The sequence below is a fragment of the Zootoca vivipara genome, chromosome 5, assembly GCF_963506605.1.
Source record: "Zootoca vivipara chromosome 5, rZooViv1.1, whole genome shotgun sequence".
Taxonomy (NCBI): domain Eukaryota; kingdom Metazoa; phylum Chordata; class Lepidosauria; order Squamata; family Lacertidae; genus Zootoca; species Zootoca vivipara.
Window position 1 is genome coordinate 7,236,683 of NC_083280.1, and position 18,906 is coordinate 7,255,588.

The 18,906-nt window shown below is 46.4% G+C and overlaps 2 protein-coding genes across 2 annotated transcripts in view; one reads left to right on the plus strand and one right to left on the minus strand.

The window, feature by feature from the left end:
• LOC118093577 (cytochrome P450 2J5-like) overlaps positions 1-18,906 on the minus strand; it is a 159,105-nt gene that overhangs the window by 63,636 nt on the left and 76,563 nt on the right. The window lies entirely within an intron of this gene.
• Positions 17,766-18,906, plus strand: part of LOC118093950 (cytochrome P450 2J6) — a 51,909-nt gene continuing 50,768 nt past the window's right edge. Inside the window, exon 1 of the mRNA XM_060274316.1 lies at positions 17,766-18,364. Within this exon, the coding sequence (XP_060130299.1) occupies positions 18,194-18,364 (171 nt within the window). The 5' untranslated portion in view covers positions 17,766-18,193. The remainder of the gene's footprint in view (positions 18,365-18,906) is intronic.

Genomic DNA, 18,906 nt, shown 5'->3' on the forward strand with positions numbered 1-18,906 from the left:
CCTGATGTTTAGTCAGAATCTCCTTTCTTGTAACTTGAATCCATTAGTTTGAGTCCTACCCTCCAGAGCAGGAGAAAAAAAAGCTTGTTCCCTCTTCCATGTGACAGCCCTTAAGATATTTGAAGATAATGATCATATCTGTTCTCACGTTTTAAATATAAACAAAATATTTAACTTATTTCACAGGGACGATAACAATTTTATTACAGTTGAGGGGGTGGGTGTGTCTCAATCACCATAGAAAAAAGCAAAGACTGTGTGATTTTAATGACTGTTCATATAAGCTTTTGTAGGTCAGAGCCTGCCTCCAGAGAGAGAGAGAGATTCAAAAGATGACAGCAAATTTCTCAATAAAAAGAAACAGACCATCATAGACAAACTATTTTTGGGTTGTTCTTTTTAGTCATACACCATTTTGAAGCTAAGCTCTTTTGAGCTTGTTCTTAGTGGCTTTAAACTCTGTAACTGAAATCTGCTCAGCCTGATTCATCACTCCTGCATCTGAGGAAGTAGGTTCTGGCTTATGAAAACTTTTACTTTAAAAAGGGGAAAAAGAAAATAAAGAATAAATACAGTTTGCCTTTTGAAGTGCCACAGATTCCTTTGTTTGTTTGTTTGTTTGTTTGTTTGTTTGTTTGTTTTCCTGATACCATGGGCTAACGAGCCTACCCTCTCCTATTTTTTATTTAGACAAAAAGAAAAAATTCTGCACTGCTTATAAGAGTGAGTGTGAGAGAGGGTGTGTTTAGTCTACCACTGTTACCAATATGCTAGGAATAAGATTTGTTATATTGGTGCTTTCACTGGCGAAGGTACACCTACAACATCCTGCAGTGGAGACCTGAATCCAGCACCAGGAGAAATCCACTCACTTTATCTGGTAGGCGGTGTTGTGGCCCAACCACGGGCCCAGCAGTAATCCGGCAAATGGCAAGGGTTGCATGGCCTGCCTGCTTGCGACTGGACAGTGCCAGCAGGTTTGGGGTAGGCTATCAGAACCATCTGGGCCCACTCCTGGGGGGTTAAATTGTAGCCCAGCCTGGCTCTCCTCACTCTGCCTTCTTTCACTGGATCTCCCACCCTTTAATTTTGCTTCAGTTTACACTTTGACCTTGCTATGGACCACATCATCAGCTGCCATATTCAGGGCCAGGCACTTGGCAAATTGACACCGGCCATTTGGTTTTCACCTACCTCATCGCAATCATCACAACTTTGTGAGGTTAGGCATTGGGTAAGCCTTGGTCTTGGGTGGAGGGGAGGTTGTAGCCTTTGCCTGCCCCTCCATGGTTAAAGGTATTCTCTTAAAGGGATCTGGGAGCAGGAGCTTCTATCTGATGCCCAGGTGGGGGCTAGGTACCCTTGGGGGGTACCTCTATTTGATGTAGGTCATAGGGGGGGCCCGTGGTGGTTTACCCTTAGATATGTGGGATGTAAAACTTATAGCAGTCAAGTACAACATTCCTACAGTGGACATCTTAGAGGATGTTTTGTACCACTCAGGAGAAAACCTCCTGTTTCCTCCTGAGCTGGGACAGACTTCCACTACATGTGACTTGAAGAAGGTGTGCTCTGTTGTACTAGCATGGAGGAGCACATGGCTTCCATGTTCTGATCAGTGTGTGTTCTCCATTTTGTATGTTGCTGTGTGTTTGGAGAAGTGACTGCTTAGTCACAGTCACTTGGGATTACTTCTTTCTGAAATAGTTCTAGTTGTTATGTAACCTAAGCCTGCCTTCCGGGATATGTCTGTGAACCTGAATGAATCTGTGAGGAAGCTACTTTTACATTAACGTTAATCAGATTCTTGTGTTTATTCTTTTTAAGAGGGATTAGAAGGGATTTTACCAGGAAAGAATCTTTAATAGTAAGACTCAGGTGAGTCAGCAACAAGCTGATCGTTGCATAATTTAAAAAGGCGGATGTTTGGAACTCTGCTAGAATATGGAACTTGCTAGCGCGAGTTAGGAAGGATATTATTAAATAATATATCCTCTTCTGCCTCCCTAATCATCCCCACAAGATGTACTCCCAGCAGATTTGGTGAAATAATTTGGCTTCACCCAATGCCCATGCCAAACTGTTATACGCCAAAAATGGCTTTTCTTCTGAGTTAGGCCAATAAAACTCAGAGACAAGGAGTTAGGACTCCATTTTGTTTATTGCAAAGCAATAATGGTTATAGTTGAATCTTTTCGCAAAACTGCAACCCCGCCCAATGTGGGGCAGAGGAATTTATAACATTTCAGACAAAGGATTTCGATTTAACCCATCATATTTAACATTATCTCATTCTTGTTTAGTACGCATGTCCATTATTAACTCATCCTAATTTAATACGCATGTGCAATAAGTATTGCTAACTAGGCCTCGATTCTCAATAATATGTTACATTGTGAGTTAGTATGCGTGTTGGGAACCTGTGTTACATGTACCATGTAACAAAATATGTTCTAGTTTATGAATTGCATCTTTGTGATTGACGTATTAGCTGACCTTCTATCCCAGTAGGGACGGCTTCTTGCTAAATCATCAGTTTCTTTAAAGCAGGCATGGCCAACAGGTAGGTCGCGATCTACCGGTAGATCCTCAGGACGTTTCTGGTAGATCCCGGGTAGATTGTGGGTTCCTTTGTGATCACCAGCCTAAAAGAAAAGAAAGAGCTCTCCCCCTAAAAAAAAACCCTCAATAACTCTTGTCTCTCCCCCACAAAAACACTCAATAACCATGGGCAATTGCAGGGAGAGCTCCTTCCCTCTTTCCGATACAGAGCTTACCAGTATGTGTGTGACTGTTGTTGTGTATTGAGTCAAAGGATTTTATATCTGTATTATTATTGTCTGTATTTGCATTAGGATAAAGTAACTGCCTTTTGGTTCCAGAGGGTACAGCTACTATTGGTTCATTTAAGCTGCTGTATTTGGATCCTCTGTCTTATTGGTTCCCTCCAAAAGGCAGCACTGTGATTGCCTGATATTGTTCCCTCCAAAATGTATCCCTTCCTAGCCAGTCCCCTGTCCCTATAAATGTAGCCTTCCTGCCCTCACAGTCAGTCTTGTTCACTTTAATAAAGAGCTGTTACTAGAGAACTGTCTCCAGCATGTTTTGTCAAGAGAGCTGAAATCACAAACCCCACGTCACAACAACTGGCGACGAAGGTGGGATCCGGAATGCTGAGGAGCGGTTAAACACAACCCTGCCTCAGAGTCCGGATTGCAGCTGAGAACAAGACTCACTGGCCAGCTGAGAAGACGACCCTGCCCGCTAGGACAATGGAGAGTCCAAGGGTATTGGAGCCCTTCCAGCCATCAGAGCCCCACACCTGGGAAGACTACGTCGAACGCTTCGAGTTCTTTGCAGTGGCTCAAGGGATCACCGATGCCAGCAAAAGAAGGGCCACATTCCTGAGCTACTGTGGGCCCGAGACCTTCAAGCTGGCCAAGGCATTACTTGCTCCAGCGAAGCTGAGTGAGACATCTCTCAAAGATATTCTTGCCTGCCTAACAAGCCACTTGGCGCCTACTGAGACCAAGATGGCCCGGCGGATGGAGTTCTATAAGAGGCAGCAGCATGCTGGGGAGTCTGTATCCACATTTCTGGCTGAACTCCGGAAGCTCGCTCAGCACTGCGGCTTCCAAAATCTGGAAGAGACTCTCCTGGATCGGTTTATTGGTGGTCTGAGCAGCAAGAAAGCCAGAAGACGCATCGTGGCTAAAGAAGAGGTTACCCTTGCTTCAGCCTTGAAAGAGGCCACCGCCACGGAGAATTATGAAAGAGAGGAGCTTGATGCCAGTCGCAAGGCCACTAAGCCACAGATAGAAGTTGCGCATGCCATGGACGAGCTAGAGGCTACTCCGAGCCAGAGCCCAGTCCGTGGGGTCGAGTCGGTGCGTCAGGCCTGCACAGTGCACAGAGATCGCCGAGGCAGTTGCCCAGGTTGTGGCGGAAACCATGAAAGGAAGAGTTGTCGTTTCAGGGATGCTATCTGCCGGACGTGCGGAAAGACGGGTCACATCGCCAGGGTCTGTAGATCGGCGGCGTCGGGAGCGACAGGAGCACCTAGACTGGAGCATCGCAGACCGCCCACAGCAACTCGTTTTCTAAAGGACTGCCACTACGTAACGGAGATCAACGGGAGGGCCGTGCAGTTTCCAGCGCAAGGCAAGGCACACGTCAAGGTGAAGATTGAGGGTCAGCAGTGCGACATGGAGGTGGACTCCGGATCCGCATTCACCATCGTGTCGGACCAGACCGCGAAGACATTCTTCCCCAGGGGTAAGTTGCCCCCTCTGGAGCCCTTTCCGGCAACCTTGCAGTCGTACTCAGCAGGCCGCATCCATGTTATGGGAATGTGTGCCGTGAGAGTACAGTTCCGGGACAAACAGGCTGTACTCAAACTGGTGATTGCGAAGGGCAGTCGCCCCAGTCTCCTGGGCACTGACTGGTTCCCTGCCTTGGGACTGAGTATCTCAGGGCTTAATTCAATCCAAACCTGCCCTGAGATGAGTGAGGTATTATGCAAGGAATTTGCTGGTCTCTTTAATGGAAAACTGGGTTGTTATAAAGGGCCCCCAGTTGACTTCGAGTTGGACCCCGGGGTGGCTCCAATCCGACTCAAACCAAGGCGAGTGCCATTTGCACTGCAACCCAAGATCGAGGCAGAGCTGGATAAATTGGTCAAGCAGGGAGTTCTCTCACCCGTGGACTCTGCTAAGTGGGAGACTCCAATCGTCACACCCCTTAAAGCAAATTGGGAAGTCAGGATATGTGCAGATTACAAATGTACTATCAATAAGGCACTCAGGGGAAACTCATACCCCATTCCAGTCGTATCACATCTGTTGGCTAAACTGGCTGGGGGCAAGGTGTTCGCCAAAATTGACCTGGCACAAGCTTACCAACAGCTGCCAGTAACCCCACAATCAGCGGAAGCACAGACTATTGTCACACATAAAGGGGCGTTCAGAGTTAACAGATTACAGTTCGGAGTTTGTGTGGCCCCAGGGATTTTTCAAGGGCTCATGGAACGCCTGTTAAGAGGTCTGCCGGGGGTCTTGCCATTTTTTGATGATGTTTTGATTGCTGGAAAAGACCCACAGGAACTGGTTGCGCGTGTCCGTGCAGTGTTGCTCAAGTTCAAGGAGGTGGGGTTGCAACTGAAAAAAGAAAAATGCAGTTTTGGGGTGCCAACTGTGGATTTCTTGGGGTTTAAAATTGATGCATCAGGCATCCACCCCACAGATGCTAAGATTAAGGCCATCATCGAGGCACCACGACCACAGAACAAGACGGAGTTGCAGTCATTCCTGGGACTTATTAACTTTTATCATTCGTTCTTACCCCAGAAAGCTTCGGTAGCTGAACCATTACATAGACTATTGCAGAAAAAGAATGTGTGGCGATGGGGGCGGGAGCAGCAGAAGGCTTTTGACTCCTTGCGAGGAATGCTGAGTAGCAGGAGCGTCCTTGCTCATTATGATGAGTCAAAGCCGCTGGTCCTGGCATGTGATGCCTCTCAATACGGTCTGGGGGCTGTGCTGAGTCATAGGGAACCGGATGGGTCGGAAAAGCCCATCTCTTTCTATTCCCGTACGTTGTCGCCCACAGAGCGCAACTATGCTCAAATTGATAAAGAGGCACTGGCTATTGTGTCCGGAATCAAAAGGTTCTATGATTATTTGTACGGTCGCCATTTCTCCATTGAAACGGACCACAAACCACTGTTAGGGTTGTTCAACCCAAACAAACAAACGCCACAAATTCTCTCCCCCAGAATGTTGCGTTGGTCAATATTCCTGAATGGGTTCCAGTACACCTTGACCCATGTGCCGGGAAAACAGTTGTGCCATGCTGATGCGCTGAGTCGATTGCCCCTTCCTGGCGGGAGCAATGAGGATCCTGCTCCGGCGGAGCACATTATGATGCTAGAAACACTTCCGGGGGCTCCTGTAACAGCTACGGATATAGCTGAGAAAACTAGGAAAGATGCTGTTCTCTCCCGTGTGCTCACTTGGGTGGGGAGGGGGTGGCCAGGTGGTCCGCATGAAGAAAAATTCAGGCCTTATGCAACAAGGCAGCACGAATTGTCCATGCATAAGGGTTGTCTCCTATGGGGAGATAGGGTGATCATCCCAGCACCACTGAGAAACAGGGTTCTTGAGACGCTTCACATGGGACACCCGGGAATGGTCAGAATGAAGTCGCTAGCCCGATGTTATGTGTGGTGGCCTGGAATGGACCAGAACATAGAACAATGGGTACGAACATGCAAGGCATGCCAAGAGGTGCGGCCAGAAGTGGCCAGAGCACCAGTCCACTGGTGGGAGCAGTCCAGGACTCCCTGGAGCCGGCTGCACATAGATTTTGCTGGGCCATTCCAAGGGAAGGTCTTTTTGGTTATCGTTGATGCATATTCCAAATGGTTAGAAGTGGCGATGGTCCCTAGCATGGCATCAGCTGCCGTAATCAAGGTGTTGAGGCAGCTGTTTGCTACCCACGGGTTACCTGAGACCATTGTATCAGATAATGGGGCAGCTTTTGTATCCCAAGAATTCAGGGCATTCTTGGCTGATAACTTTATAAGAGGGGTCACATCCGCGCCCTTTCACCCATCCTCCAATGGGCAGGCTGAGCGCATGGTAAGAACAGCCAAAGAATCCATTGCACGCTTAATGGAGGGTAACTGGTCGGCTCGCATTGCGCGAATGTTATTTTTGCAGCATGCGACACCGTGTACTGCGACGGGCAAGTCGCCAGCCGAGCTGCTCTTAGGTAGAAGACTGGTAACGGTGCTGGATTATGTCCACCCAGATAAAATGCCAAACCGTAATTCAAGAGCAACCCCCCAGGCTGAGACTGACACAACAAGGTATCTCGCCCCTGAAGATCTGGTCTGGGTGAGGAACTATTCACGAGGTCCGCGGTGGGTGGCCGGTGTGATCACCCGGGCTAGTGGACCTGTGTCCTATTATGTGACCTTGGAAAATGGGCAAGTTTGGAGGAGACATATAGATCAGCTGAGGCGCCGGGCGCTCAGCAGGGAGGAGTCAGATAATTCATCCCTGGCTAATGACGCACAGCTGCAAGACCAGAGTGAAGATGGCCCAGAGGTGCAGTCACCAGGGGCTTCAGCAAATGAACCAGGGTCTGCTAGTCCTCAGGATGACGAGGTACAGGTAGGGGACCCTGAGGTGTCTGGGACTCCATCTGTTCCTGACGAAACCCCTATAGCAGCCCCTCCACCACAGGTAACACCCAATCCAGAACCTGCAACACCTGTTGTCAGGAGATCAGGTAGAAGTTGTAGGACCCCACAGTACCTGAGGGATTACGTCTGCTGTGCTCACTAGGGGGGGAGGGGTGTTGTGTATTGAGTCAAAGGATTTTATATCTGTATTATTATTGTCTGTATTTGCATTAGGATAAAGTAACTGCCTTTTGGTTCCAGAGGGTACAGCTACTATTGGTTCATTTAAGCTGCTGTATTTGGATCCTCTGTCTTATTGGTTCCCTCCAAAAGGCAGCACTGTGATTGCCTGATATTGTTCCCTCCAAAATGTATCCCTTCCTAGCCAGTCCCCTGTCCCTATAAATGTAGCCTTCCTGCCCTCACAGTCAGTCTTGTTCACTTTAATAAAGAGCTGTTACTAGAGAACTGTCTCCAGCATGTTTTGTCAAGAGAGCTGAAATCACAAACCCCACGTCACAACAACTGTGTTAGTGCGTTGCACAGAATGGCTGGATTGCTCCCCGTCCCTCTTGCCTGCCTAGAGCTCCCTGACTCCTCCTCCCTCATGCCGGCAGAGAGGGAGGGGTGTGTGTGAGTTTGCGGCGTGCGTGGGATGCCTCCGCTTTCCTCAGGACGTAACAGGGCCTGAGTGAGTAGCTGGAGGAAAGCGGGAGCTCTAGCTGGCTCCCAGCTGGGGGGGGGGGAGAAAGAGAGAGAGAGAGAGAGAGAGAGAGAGGTGGATGGGTGCCCCTAGCTGGCTCCCAGCTGGGGGTGGGGGGAAAAGAGAGGGGGGTGGATGGGTGTCCCAAGCTGGCTCCCAGCTGTGGGGGGGAGATGGGTGCTCCTAGCTGGCTCCCAGCTGGGGGGGGGAGAGAGATGGGTCTCCTAGCTGGCTCCCAGCTGGGGGGAGAGAGAGAGATGGGTGCTCCTAGCTGGCTCCCAGTGGCTCAAAGGGGCAGGGAAACCTGGTATATACCAGCCCCACACGTCAGCACATTTGCTTTCATGGGAATAAACTACCTCCCATCTCCCCACCACCACCAAACAACAGCCATAGGTATCAGGGCTGAAATAAGTGCTGGAAATCATGATGACCTCTGAACTTGAAAATTTTGCTCTCCTTTCCTCTTGATTACTAGTATTAGTGACAAAAAAGTATGCACATACCTAAAGCAATTTCTACTATTTCACATTGTTGTTGTTGTACTCATCATCATTAATTACATACCCTTTACCAACATGTCCCAGATTGGGTTACAATTCAAAATTCAAAACAGTTAGCAATCAAAGGAATCTGATTTGGACATTAAAAAAATTGCTGTCACTATCAGTACAAATTACTCATTGTGGAAAATATCTTTGAAAATGAGATATTAACTCTGAAAAATGACATTTTTCTGAGGGCCCGTGCAGAAGAAGAATCGTTTTGGAAGTTTGTGCCCAGACAGAAATTCCAAATTGGAGAAGATGCAGTGAAATTTTACACTCATGTTTTGGTTCTACTTATTTGTGTGAATCTGCATTTTCATATTTAAAAATGACAAAGGAGTTTGTGCGGCGTACAGTTTTGTGAGTGCTTTTATGCAACTCTCTCCCAAGAAAGCTCTAAAAGTTTCTGTTGTCCCCCGTAAGAAAAGTACTTGGGCAGTGCTCCCCCCCCAAAAGGTTACCAAATCTGGTCACCACCACCCCTTTCCTTCTCCCTAAAAAAGCTCAACAACATAGAGCCGAACCCCAAAAAATGGGGGTAGATCACCGCCAGATTTTAATTCTGAAAGTAGATCACAGTCTCTTGGGAGTTGGCCACCCCTGCTTTAAAGCATCAGGTTACCATAACTCTTCTAATATAAGCATATTCCAAGATTTATAAGAATTTACATTATCACCTTAATTGTGGCCCTTTGGGCCCCTGCTTCAAAACCATTCACAATTCTAACCAATAAAAGTTGTGGCCTATTTGAATCCATAAACCTACATGCTGCATGTTTTGTGGGATTATTCACTCCATAAGACTGCTGGGTCTTGGCACGCAAATCTCTACTACTTATTCCATGGTAGGAAACTTAGCAAAGGGAGAGAGGGAGTATTCAAAAACTATGGCTTCTGATGTTAAGGGGAAACCAGGACAACAGAACCAAGATATTTGTGGGGAAAGCTATAAGTGGATCTTTAGAAATTTGGTAACAAATCATACTGTGACATATTTTGGTTTACAGCAAATAGCATGAATGTTCATCTTCAAAAACACATCAAGAGACAAGGATGCATGCAAAAATTTTGTTCGAAATAGACATAAACAGATCTCTCAGGAAATTGATCTTAATGTTATAGCTAATGACCTTATTCAGAGAGCATCAATGGGGGGGGGAATCATTCAATGCAGAAGAAGTCTATAAATATCTGTAAATTGGAAACGCACTGGATTTTGCAAACCCTGTGTGGCAAGTTTGTATTGTTGCATTTTACAGTGGTACCTCGGTTTAAGTACACAATTGGTTCTGGAAGTCTGTACTTAACATAGCTGCCAAGTTATCCCTTATTTTAAGGGATTTTCCCTTATGCTGAATAGGCTTCCTCGCGAGAAAAGGGAAAACTTGGCAGCTATGGTACTTAACCTGAATCGTACTTAACCTGAAGCGAACTTTCCCATTGAAAGTAATGGAAAGTGGATTAGTCCGTTCCAGACGGGTCTGTGGAGTACTCAACCTGAAGCGTACTTAACCCAAAGTATGAGTGTAATTGGTTCTGGAAGTCCGTACTTAACCTGAAGCGTACTTAACCTGAAGTGAACTTTCCCATTGAAAGTAATGGAAAGTGGATTAATCCATTCCAGGCGAGCCCGCGGAGTACTTAAACTGAAAGTACTCAAACCGAGGCGTACTTAAACCGAGGTATGACTGTACAGTGATCATGCATAACACAAGGTGAGTCAACGTAGTGAAATTACAGGTTTGTCATTAATCATGCAAATGAATGCCGCCTCTGGTGGGGGCGACGTTAAGGGAAATCGGGAGGGAAGGGAGGGATATTGGGGGAGGGATACAGATTTTTTTTCTGGATATGAGCGAGGAGGTGCTTTCAGGAGGAGAGGAAGGGGAAAGATGGGCTTGTTTGACAGTTTTTTTAAAAAAATTGTTTAAAAAACCGTTAGTGTTAATTAAAAGTGAAAAGTTGTATTTCAGCTGTCTGCGTATCATTCGTTAAAGCCAAATGTGTTTTACAAGTTGAACCTACACAGCAGAAACAAACACCACTGACTTTGAAGCAGCACAGCAAAGTGTCCAGCTGATCATCATCTTTAAAGAACTCATCTGACTGGTGCCTCAACCTACCCCAAACTCATAACTGTGGAATGGGTTTTAATAGGCAAGAGAGAATAATTGCAATTCATCCCTCCAGGCACCCACCTGTGTGAGTTGAACAGAGTTTCATTCTTGGCAGCAAATTTAAAAGCATAGGAATTAGACTGTGAGCCCTTGTTTTATGCAGCTCCAGCTATGGCTCCCCTTTCTTACCGCACTTATTAAAGTAGCAGACAACAGCTTGGAAAGTAAGTTTTAAAGTATAATTCACTTATAATCTTGCATTGGTTCACAGCAATGGAAACAGTAAAAACTATGTGGGCAAAATACTTACATTTACAGTATGTGCCTAGAGCAAGCACAGGGTACATCCGCCCTTGTGGCATAGGCATTGGGTGAAGCCAAATTATGTCTCTTCTCTCTCCTTTCACTAAATTCCTTTTATATTCCTCTTTCTTCGTTTCTTCCTCTTCTCTTCTTTTTGCCTCTGAATTAATGTTTTAGTCTGGATTTTAAAAAAGCAAGAATCTTTGTAATTTTCTTTATAAACTCTAATAAGCAGGACCACCCTGTTGAGAGCCTGAGGGCCCTGCTCCTGCCTCTATCCACTGGGCCCAGGACAGGGCTTGGCAGGTTTTATAAGGACTGCTGCCGCTGCTGCCGCCCAGAAAGGGCTTCTTTTGTTTTTTAAATTGTTTTTAAATTGTTTTTGATATCCTTTTAAATTCTTTTTTTAGTGTTTCAACTGTTTTTTAACTTGGTTGTAAGGGCATTTGGTGGGATGAGCCTGGGAGGAGAGGAGCGGGGGGAGCCCAATTACAGTGGTTCTGGATAGGGGGGTGGCGTGGGAGGGCTGGTGTGGGAGATGGGGCAGGCCAGGTAAGGGGCACACGGCACAGGCAGTTAGTGACTGTGCCGTGTGCCAGCCCCTCCTCCAACCTGGGAATTGTGGTTGTCATATCAGCCAGACCTCGGGTTTGCGACTGCTGCTGCTGCTGAATGCCAGGTCGGCCCAGAATGAAATCTCCCTCATCCATGAACTGATTGTGGATGAGGGGGCTGATCTGGCGTGTATCACTGAAACCTGGGTGGGTGAACAGGGTGGAGTTGGTCTCACCCAGCTGTGCCCACAAGGATACTCAGTGCAACAGCAGGCCAGACTTGAGAGTCAGGGAGGAGGAGTTGCTGTGGTCTACAGAGGTGCCCTATCTCCGGGCTCTCTGTCCAGTTGGGGGTGTATGTGTTAGAAATGGGTCTTGAGACCCTAAAAATAAAATCTGAACAAAATTGCTGAAGTAGCAAAGAGTTTATTGATTACAAAATGTTCTTGCAAGACCGGGTGCCTTAAGTAGGCACACTCAAAATTGACAAAGCATAACCTTATATTCCCTGTAACCGGAGCGCAGGTTCCCTCCCTTGTCTCCGCATTGGCTGGGCTAACAAGGTTTACAGCCTATCACAACCGTCTAATTACCCTACTAACATTCCCGCCCCTATTGACATCTCCCATTACTCTGATTTTGATGCCCACCCCTCTTGTTTACCTTCGTCCTTATTTGGTCTATGTTCCTATGCATTTACATACTGAAGCAAGCAACAGAGCCACATCCTGACTGCTAGTTGTCCCAGTTACAGGTGTAAGCAAGTTCTATACCTGCTGAAGCCTATGAATAAGCCATATTCCAGCTGCAAGCTGTCTTATTTATGAGCATCCTAACCACAAGCTGTTCTAACTATGAGTGTAAGCAAGTCTGGACTACAGCATTATGGCCTATGTGAAAAAGGAACATTATAATTTCTCACAGGAGGGAAACTAGAGTGTGTGTTCCTGGCTTTGAGCAATTGGACTGCCATGACAACCATGGGGCTGTCCCAACATGTCACTGGCCCAACACACATGGCAGGCCACACTCTGGACCTTGTTCTCTTGACTGGGCAGGAAGAGGATGATTTGAAGGTAGGGGGCATTGACATCAGTCCCTTGTCATGGTCAGATCACTTTCTGTTGAGATTTACGCTGTCAGCACCCTTTACCCTCCGCAGAGGCAGGGGACCTATTAGTAAGGCTGATGGATCCAGTGGGATTCCAAACGACTCTGGGGTTTTTTCCAGCTGATATGACTGGCACCCTATCCCACTTCGTGGAGCCTGAATAGCCTCCTGCCATACTCCAGAGCTTAGGGCAAGAAAACAAACTGGGAGACAGCTTGAACACAAGTAAAGGAAAGATCCAAATGAATGCAACCGAACACTGGCAAAGGCTCATTATTGAGCCTACCTAGTGGCAGTGAAGGCAGCAAAAAAGGCATACTTTGCTGCCTTCATTGCATCCCTATTATGTCATCTGGCAGAGATTTTCTGGGAGATTACTTTCTTGTGTTCCATGATCACTTCAGATCAGGCATCCCCAAACTGTGGCCCTCCAGATGTTTTGGCCTACAACTCCCATGATCCCTAGCTAACAGGACCAGTGGTTGGGGAAGATGGGATTTGTAGTCCAAAACATCTGGAGGGCCAAAGTTTGGGGATGCCTGCTTCAGATGGTGACAGCAGTCATGAAATTAAAAGATACCTGCTTCTTGGGAGAAAAGCAATGACAAACCAAGACAGCATCTTAAAAAGCAGAGACATCACCTTGCTGACAAAAGTCCGTATAGTTAAAGCTATGGTTTTCCCAGTAGTGATGTATGGAAGTGAGAGCTGGACCACAAAGAAGGCTGCTCGCCGAAGAATTGATGCTTTTGAATTATGGTGCTGGAGGAGACTCTTGAGAGTCCCATGGACTGCAAGAAGATCAAACCTATGCATTCTGAAGGAAATCAGCCCTGAGTGCTCACTGGAAGGACAGATCCTGAAGCTGAGGCTCCAATACTTTGGTCACCTCATGAGAAGAGAAGACTCCCTGGAAAAGACCCTGATGCATTTCCGCTTGGATCGCAGTAGAAGATGGCTGAAAATTTCATCTCTCCGACCCCACAGGCTGATTTACGAGGCTGCCAAGGGGAGTATGCAGCCTCCCGAAGCCTCCAAGAGTATGGGTGGTGCAGTCTCACCCGCAGTGGCCCATTACCAGCTTCGACCTTGGAAGAAGGGAGAAGCGGGGGGCCCTGGATGGAAAGCCCCCATGGGAGCTCTGATCCCCCTGGCACCATCTCTATAAGCAAAAACAGGCTCCATGATTTAAGAGAGAAATTAGATATGAGTTGTGGACATGCTTCAGACAAAGAAGGAGATTTGTACTGCAAAATACAGCCACTGAGAAAATGTATTTCATCAGATTAGAAGGTATGCAACGGAACAGAAGGGGAAGGCTGGAACTCTATACAGTAATTGTGTTTTAGATCTACTTAATACCCTCCTTCAGGATGAGCCGTTTAAAATATTTAGAAAGCAAGCAAAATTGGAATTAGACTGTCTGAACTGAAAATATAAATAATAATCAAAGTTTATAATCGAGGATCTGTTTGGAATGTGGTAGAAGGTTCCCTAAATTTATGGATATCAGAGAGAAGCAAGCTCGTTAGCAGTTGGAAACCTGTCAATAAACTGCTGAGATATGACGCAGCTTTAAAAACACTTTCAGCCATCTTAAGAGACAACTGGTCGTAACAGCAGTCAAAGGGGGAGGGAGCCATAAATAAAGACATTAGATTTGTGTGTAAGGTTGTGACTTGGCAAACCTTCCCTAAAAAGGCTGCTGTGTGCGGAAACATCTGATTTATTGGAACTGTTCGGGGGGTCGGGGTCGCTAGCTGTGAAGAAGATTTATGGATCTACAGACGGTCTTGGCAGGATGCCAGCGTGCGAGGAGACTATGCTAAAATCATAAAAGGGGACTATAATATAAATTCATGTGGAGTTTTGATTAAAATTTGCTTGCTGGAAGGGACTCAGTGACTTGAAAAGAAGGAAAACAACAAGATTATAGAATAAGATCTGGACAACGGGAAATAATTGTGGCGTAAAAAGAGGGCCAGAGGCCTTCTGAGCCCTGAGCATGGGAAGTCGATAAATTTGTATAATTTGGCAGAAGATTTTGAAAAATGTTTAATTGATATTTTTATAATTTGTATAATTGGAAGATGGATTAGCTATTTAAATTGGAAAATCTAATAAAAATGTTTATTAAAAAAATGGAAAAGACTCTGATGCTGGGAAAAATTGAGGGCACAAGGAGAAGGGGACGACAGATGATGAGGTGGTTGGACAGTGTTCTCGAAGCTACAAACATGAGTCTGACCAAACTGTGGGAGGTAGTGGAAGACAGGAGTGCCTGGCATGCTCTGGTCCATGGGGTCACGAAGAGTCGGACACGGCTAAACAACAACAACAACATGGGGCCTTTTATAGGCTGGCCCAAAGGAGGCAATAGAACCAACGGTAGCTCACTGTGACTTGTTTGCAAAGCATTTTTAGGATAAAATCGCTTGCATCCACCAAAACGTTGACTCTGCTGTTATAGCAGATGAATCTCATGGGCATAGCTGCCAAGTCTCTCATATTCCCCAGGAAACCCCCATTTTTCCAGCCGTTTCGCGCTGGCAGCCCGGATTTTTTAAAAACCCCGTAAATCCCCCGGATTCTTACCGGCCCGGGGAGGCTCCTTCTGCGCATGTCTGGAGTCTCTGGACATGCGCAGAAGCAATTTCTGGCACTGCAGCCATTTTGGAAATGGGCAGAGCATGCGTAGAAGTGACTTCCACTGCTGCTCTGCCCAGCTCCAAAATGGCCGCAGCACGACTTCCGGCGGCGCGGCCATTTTGGAAATGGGCAGAGCATGCGTAGAAGCAACTTCCGGTGCTGCTCTGCCCAGTTCCAAAATGGCCGCAGCGTGACTTCTGGTGCTGATCCCGGATTTTCAATCTGGGAGTTGGCACCTATGCTCATGGGGTGTCCATGTGGGATGTACTCCATTGGGAGCAGTCAAATTCAACATTCCTTTTTTATGCTTTATTGAACATCAGAAAGTAACATAGTAACCAAAACAAAGTTGTTTATAACACAAGATTATTAAATAAAAATACATTTTGTCACCATATTTTTAATAATAATAATAATTTATTTATACCCCGCCCATCTGGCTGGGTTTCCCCAGCTAATCTGGGCAGCTTCCAACAGAAAAGTAAAATACAATAGTCCAGGCATCCCCAAACTTCGGCCCTCCAGATGTTTTCTTCTCAGACCACTGGTCCTGTTAACTAGGGATCATGGGAGTTGTAGGCCAAAACATCTGGAGGGCCGCAGTTTGGGGATGCCTGCAATAGTCTATTAAACATTAAAAGCGTCCCTAAACAGATGTCTTCTAAAAGTCTGGTCGTTGTTTTTCTCTTCAGATCAAAGGTTTATTGAAAAATGGGGCATGTATGAAAACTTAAATCCTACTGTAGTAGTATAACATCTGTGGCAGCCTTTGAATAACTTCGGCATTATAATAGATATATGTAAGAAAATATAAATCTCTTAATATTTAATAGCAATAACTGAGATGAACAGTACATAAGCAAATAAGTACTTGAAAATTGATGGGAAGTCAACCAAACCTTAAGAAGGATCAGGTGTGCAGTCTGGCAGTCATTTTGAACTCACAGCTGTCCATGGAGGTGCAGGTCAATTCTGTGTCCAGGGCAGCTGTTTATCAGCTCCATCTGGTACACTGGCTGAGACCCTACCTGCCCGCAGACTGTCTCGCCAGAGTTGGTGCCTGCTCTAGTTATCTTTTGCTTGGACTCAGGGCCGGCTCTAGGGGTAGGCTGGGTGGCGTGGGGTACCAGGGCGCCAGGCCGGCAGGGCGGTGCCACGCGGCACAGCCACGCGAAAGCCATGCTGCGCGCTGCGCCCACCCACCAGGGCGGGGGCGCCAGAACGATCTCCACACCGCAGCGCCAGGGCGCCCGACATGCTTGAGATGGCCCTGCTTGGACTACTGCAATGCACTCTATGTGGGGCTACCTTTGAAGGTGACCCGGAAACTACAACTAATCCGGAATGTGGCAGCTAGACTGGTGACTGGGAGCAGCTGCTGAGACCACATAACACCAGTCCTGAAAGATCTACATTGGCTCCCAGTATGTTTCCGAGCACAATTCAAAGTGTTGGTGCTGACCTTTAAAGCCCTAAACGGCCTCGGCCCAGTATACCTGAAGGAGAGTCTCCACCCCCATCGTTCTGCCCAGACACTGAGGTCCAGCACCACCAAGGGCCTTCTGTCAGTTCCCTCGCTGCGAGAAGCCAAGTTACAGGGAATCAGGGAGAGAGCCTTCTCGGTAGTGGCATGGCCTCCCTGTGGAATGGCCTCCCACCAGATGTCAAAGAGAAAAACATCTACCAGACTTTTAGAAGACATCTGAAGGCAGCCCTGTTTAGGGAAGCTTTTAATGTTTAACAGACCATTGTATTTTAATATTTTGTTGGAAGCCCAGCCAGATGGGCGGGTTATAAATAATATTATATTAGTAGTACAGTGGTACCTCGGTTTATGAACACAATTGGTTCCGGAAGTCTGTTCATAAACTGAAGCATTCATAAACTGAAGCGAACTTTCCAATTGAAAGTAATGAAAAGTGGATTAATCTGTTCCAGACAGTCCGCAGAGTACTTAAACTGAAGCGTTCATAAACTGAAGCGAACTTTCCCATTGAAAGTAATGGAAAGTGGATTAATCCATTCCAGACAGGTCCACGGAGTACTCAACCTGAAGCGTACTTAACCCGAAGCATGGGTGTAATTGGTTCCGGAAGTCTGTTCATAAACTGAAGCGTTCATAAACTGAAGCGAACTTTCCCATTGAAAGTAATGGAAAGTGAATTAATCCGTTCCAGATGGGTCCGCGGCATTCGTAAACTGACAATTCGTAAACCGAGGTGTTCATAAACCAAGGTTCCACTGTAGTAGTAGTATTAGGCTCAGATGAATTACCTGTTTGTCAAAAGATGAACCTATCCAGACATTTAAGCTTATTCAGGCATGTAAAAACTGGCATGAGTTTTTATTGCTTTTAAACTCATTGTTGAAGAGGCAACAACAAAGCAGTTGGACTGCCCTTGGGTTCCTGGAGCAAATGAAACAGGGTCGGGAGGATGCCAGTCTAGGGAGAGGTTTGTCTGAGAAGCGGTGTTGGGAAAGCCCCAAATTGTGGTGGTGAGGAATTCCTGGAATGGGAGGTGCTGTGGGACTATTGTGTATGGGGTGGGACAGGGAGATATTCCCGGGGCAGGGGAGCCTTGATGCCAGTGCATTGGTTCTCTCCATGTCTGAGCGCAAATGAGGGTGCCATTGCTACAAGGAGGCACTGGCAGCAGTGGTATGGAAGCTGCTCCCCCTGCCTCATAGTTCTGGGCTGGGTAAGGGTAGGGCATTGGCTTGGCATATTTATGCCTGCTGGGTAACTGCTGTGCAGGATTACCTGGCCAAACAGGCTTTCCAACCATTTGGTTAAAATGTTATCAGGCTTAACTATCTTGATAGCAAACTATCACTAATTGAATATGCTGCAATAATATCTTGGCGCTTTCTTCTTTTACTGGGGAGTATATCACATGCTGTTGATGGGGAAACAGCTGCATTTGGCAGCCATCTCAAAAAGAAGCAACAAACCACAGGAGAAATCACGGTCAACTGACAGCTGTACGAGGAGGATACAAAGACAGAAAGAAGAGGCAAAGGAATGGCAGGGATCTGGGAACTTTTTATTGTTCTGTCTGTGGGTCTTCTGATTCTGCACTTCCTGAAACAGGTCTGGTCACATAGACACTACCCTCCTGGGCCTCTTTCACTTCCTATCATTGGTGGTCTCTGGCGGATCGGGGTCATGGCTACTCAAGAAACGCTCATTCAGGTACTTTTTCCTAATAATTAATCATCTGGGTAAGAAGCTTAGCAAGGAGAACTGCAAATTATTTTCTTCCTATGGTAACTGGGGATAAAAGTGTTTTGTTGGCAAAACCTTGTGTCTGCATTAATCAGTCCAACAAGGATTTTGGCTTGCTAACGATTCCACCCAATATTCTCACCTGCTTGTTGACTTCTTCACCAAAAGTAATTTCAAAACCAAATCCTTTGAGGGATGGTTGAAAGAGTTGGGAAAGTTTAGCCTGGAGAAGAGAAGATTAAGGGTGGGACATGACAGAAGTCTTCAAATAACTGAATGGCTATTATCCAGAAGATGGAGCAGACTTGTTCTCTGTTGCTCAAGAGGGAAGGACTAGAACGGATGAATAGAAATGGCAGGGAAGTATATTGTGACAAAAGGCTTAAGAGAAACTTCAGAATTGTAAGAGCTGTTGAGTAATAGAACTGACTTCCTTGAGAGGTGGCAAGCTTTATGGTCATATGTTAGAGATACTGTAGTAGTCTGCTATTTTTCTAGAAAAAGAGGAG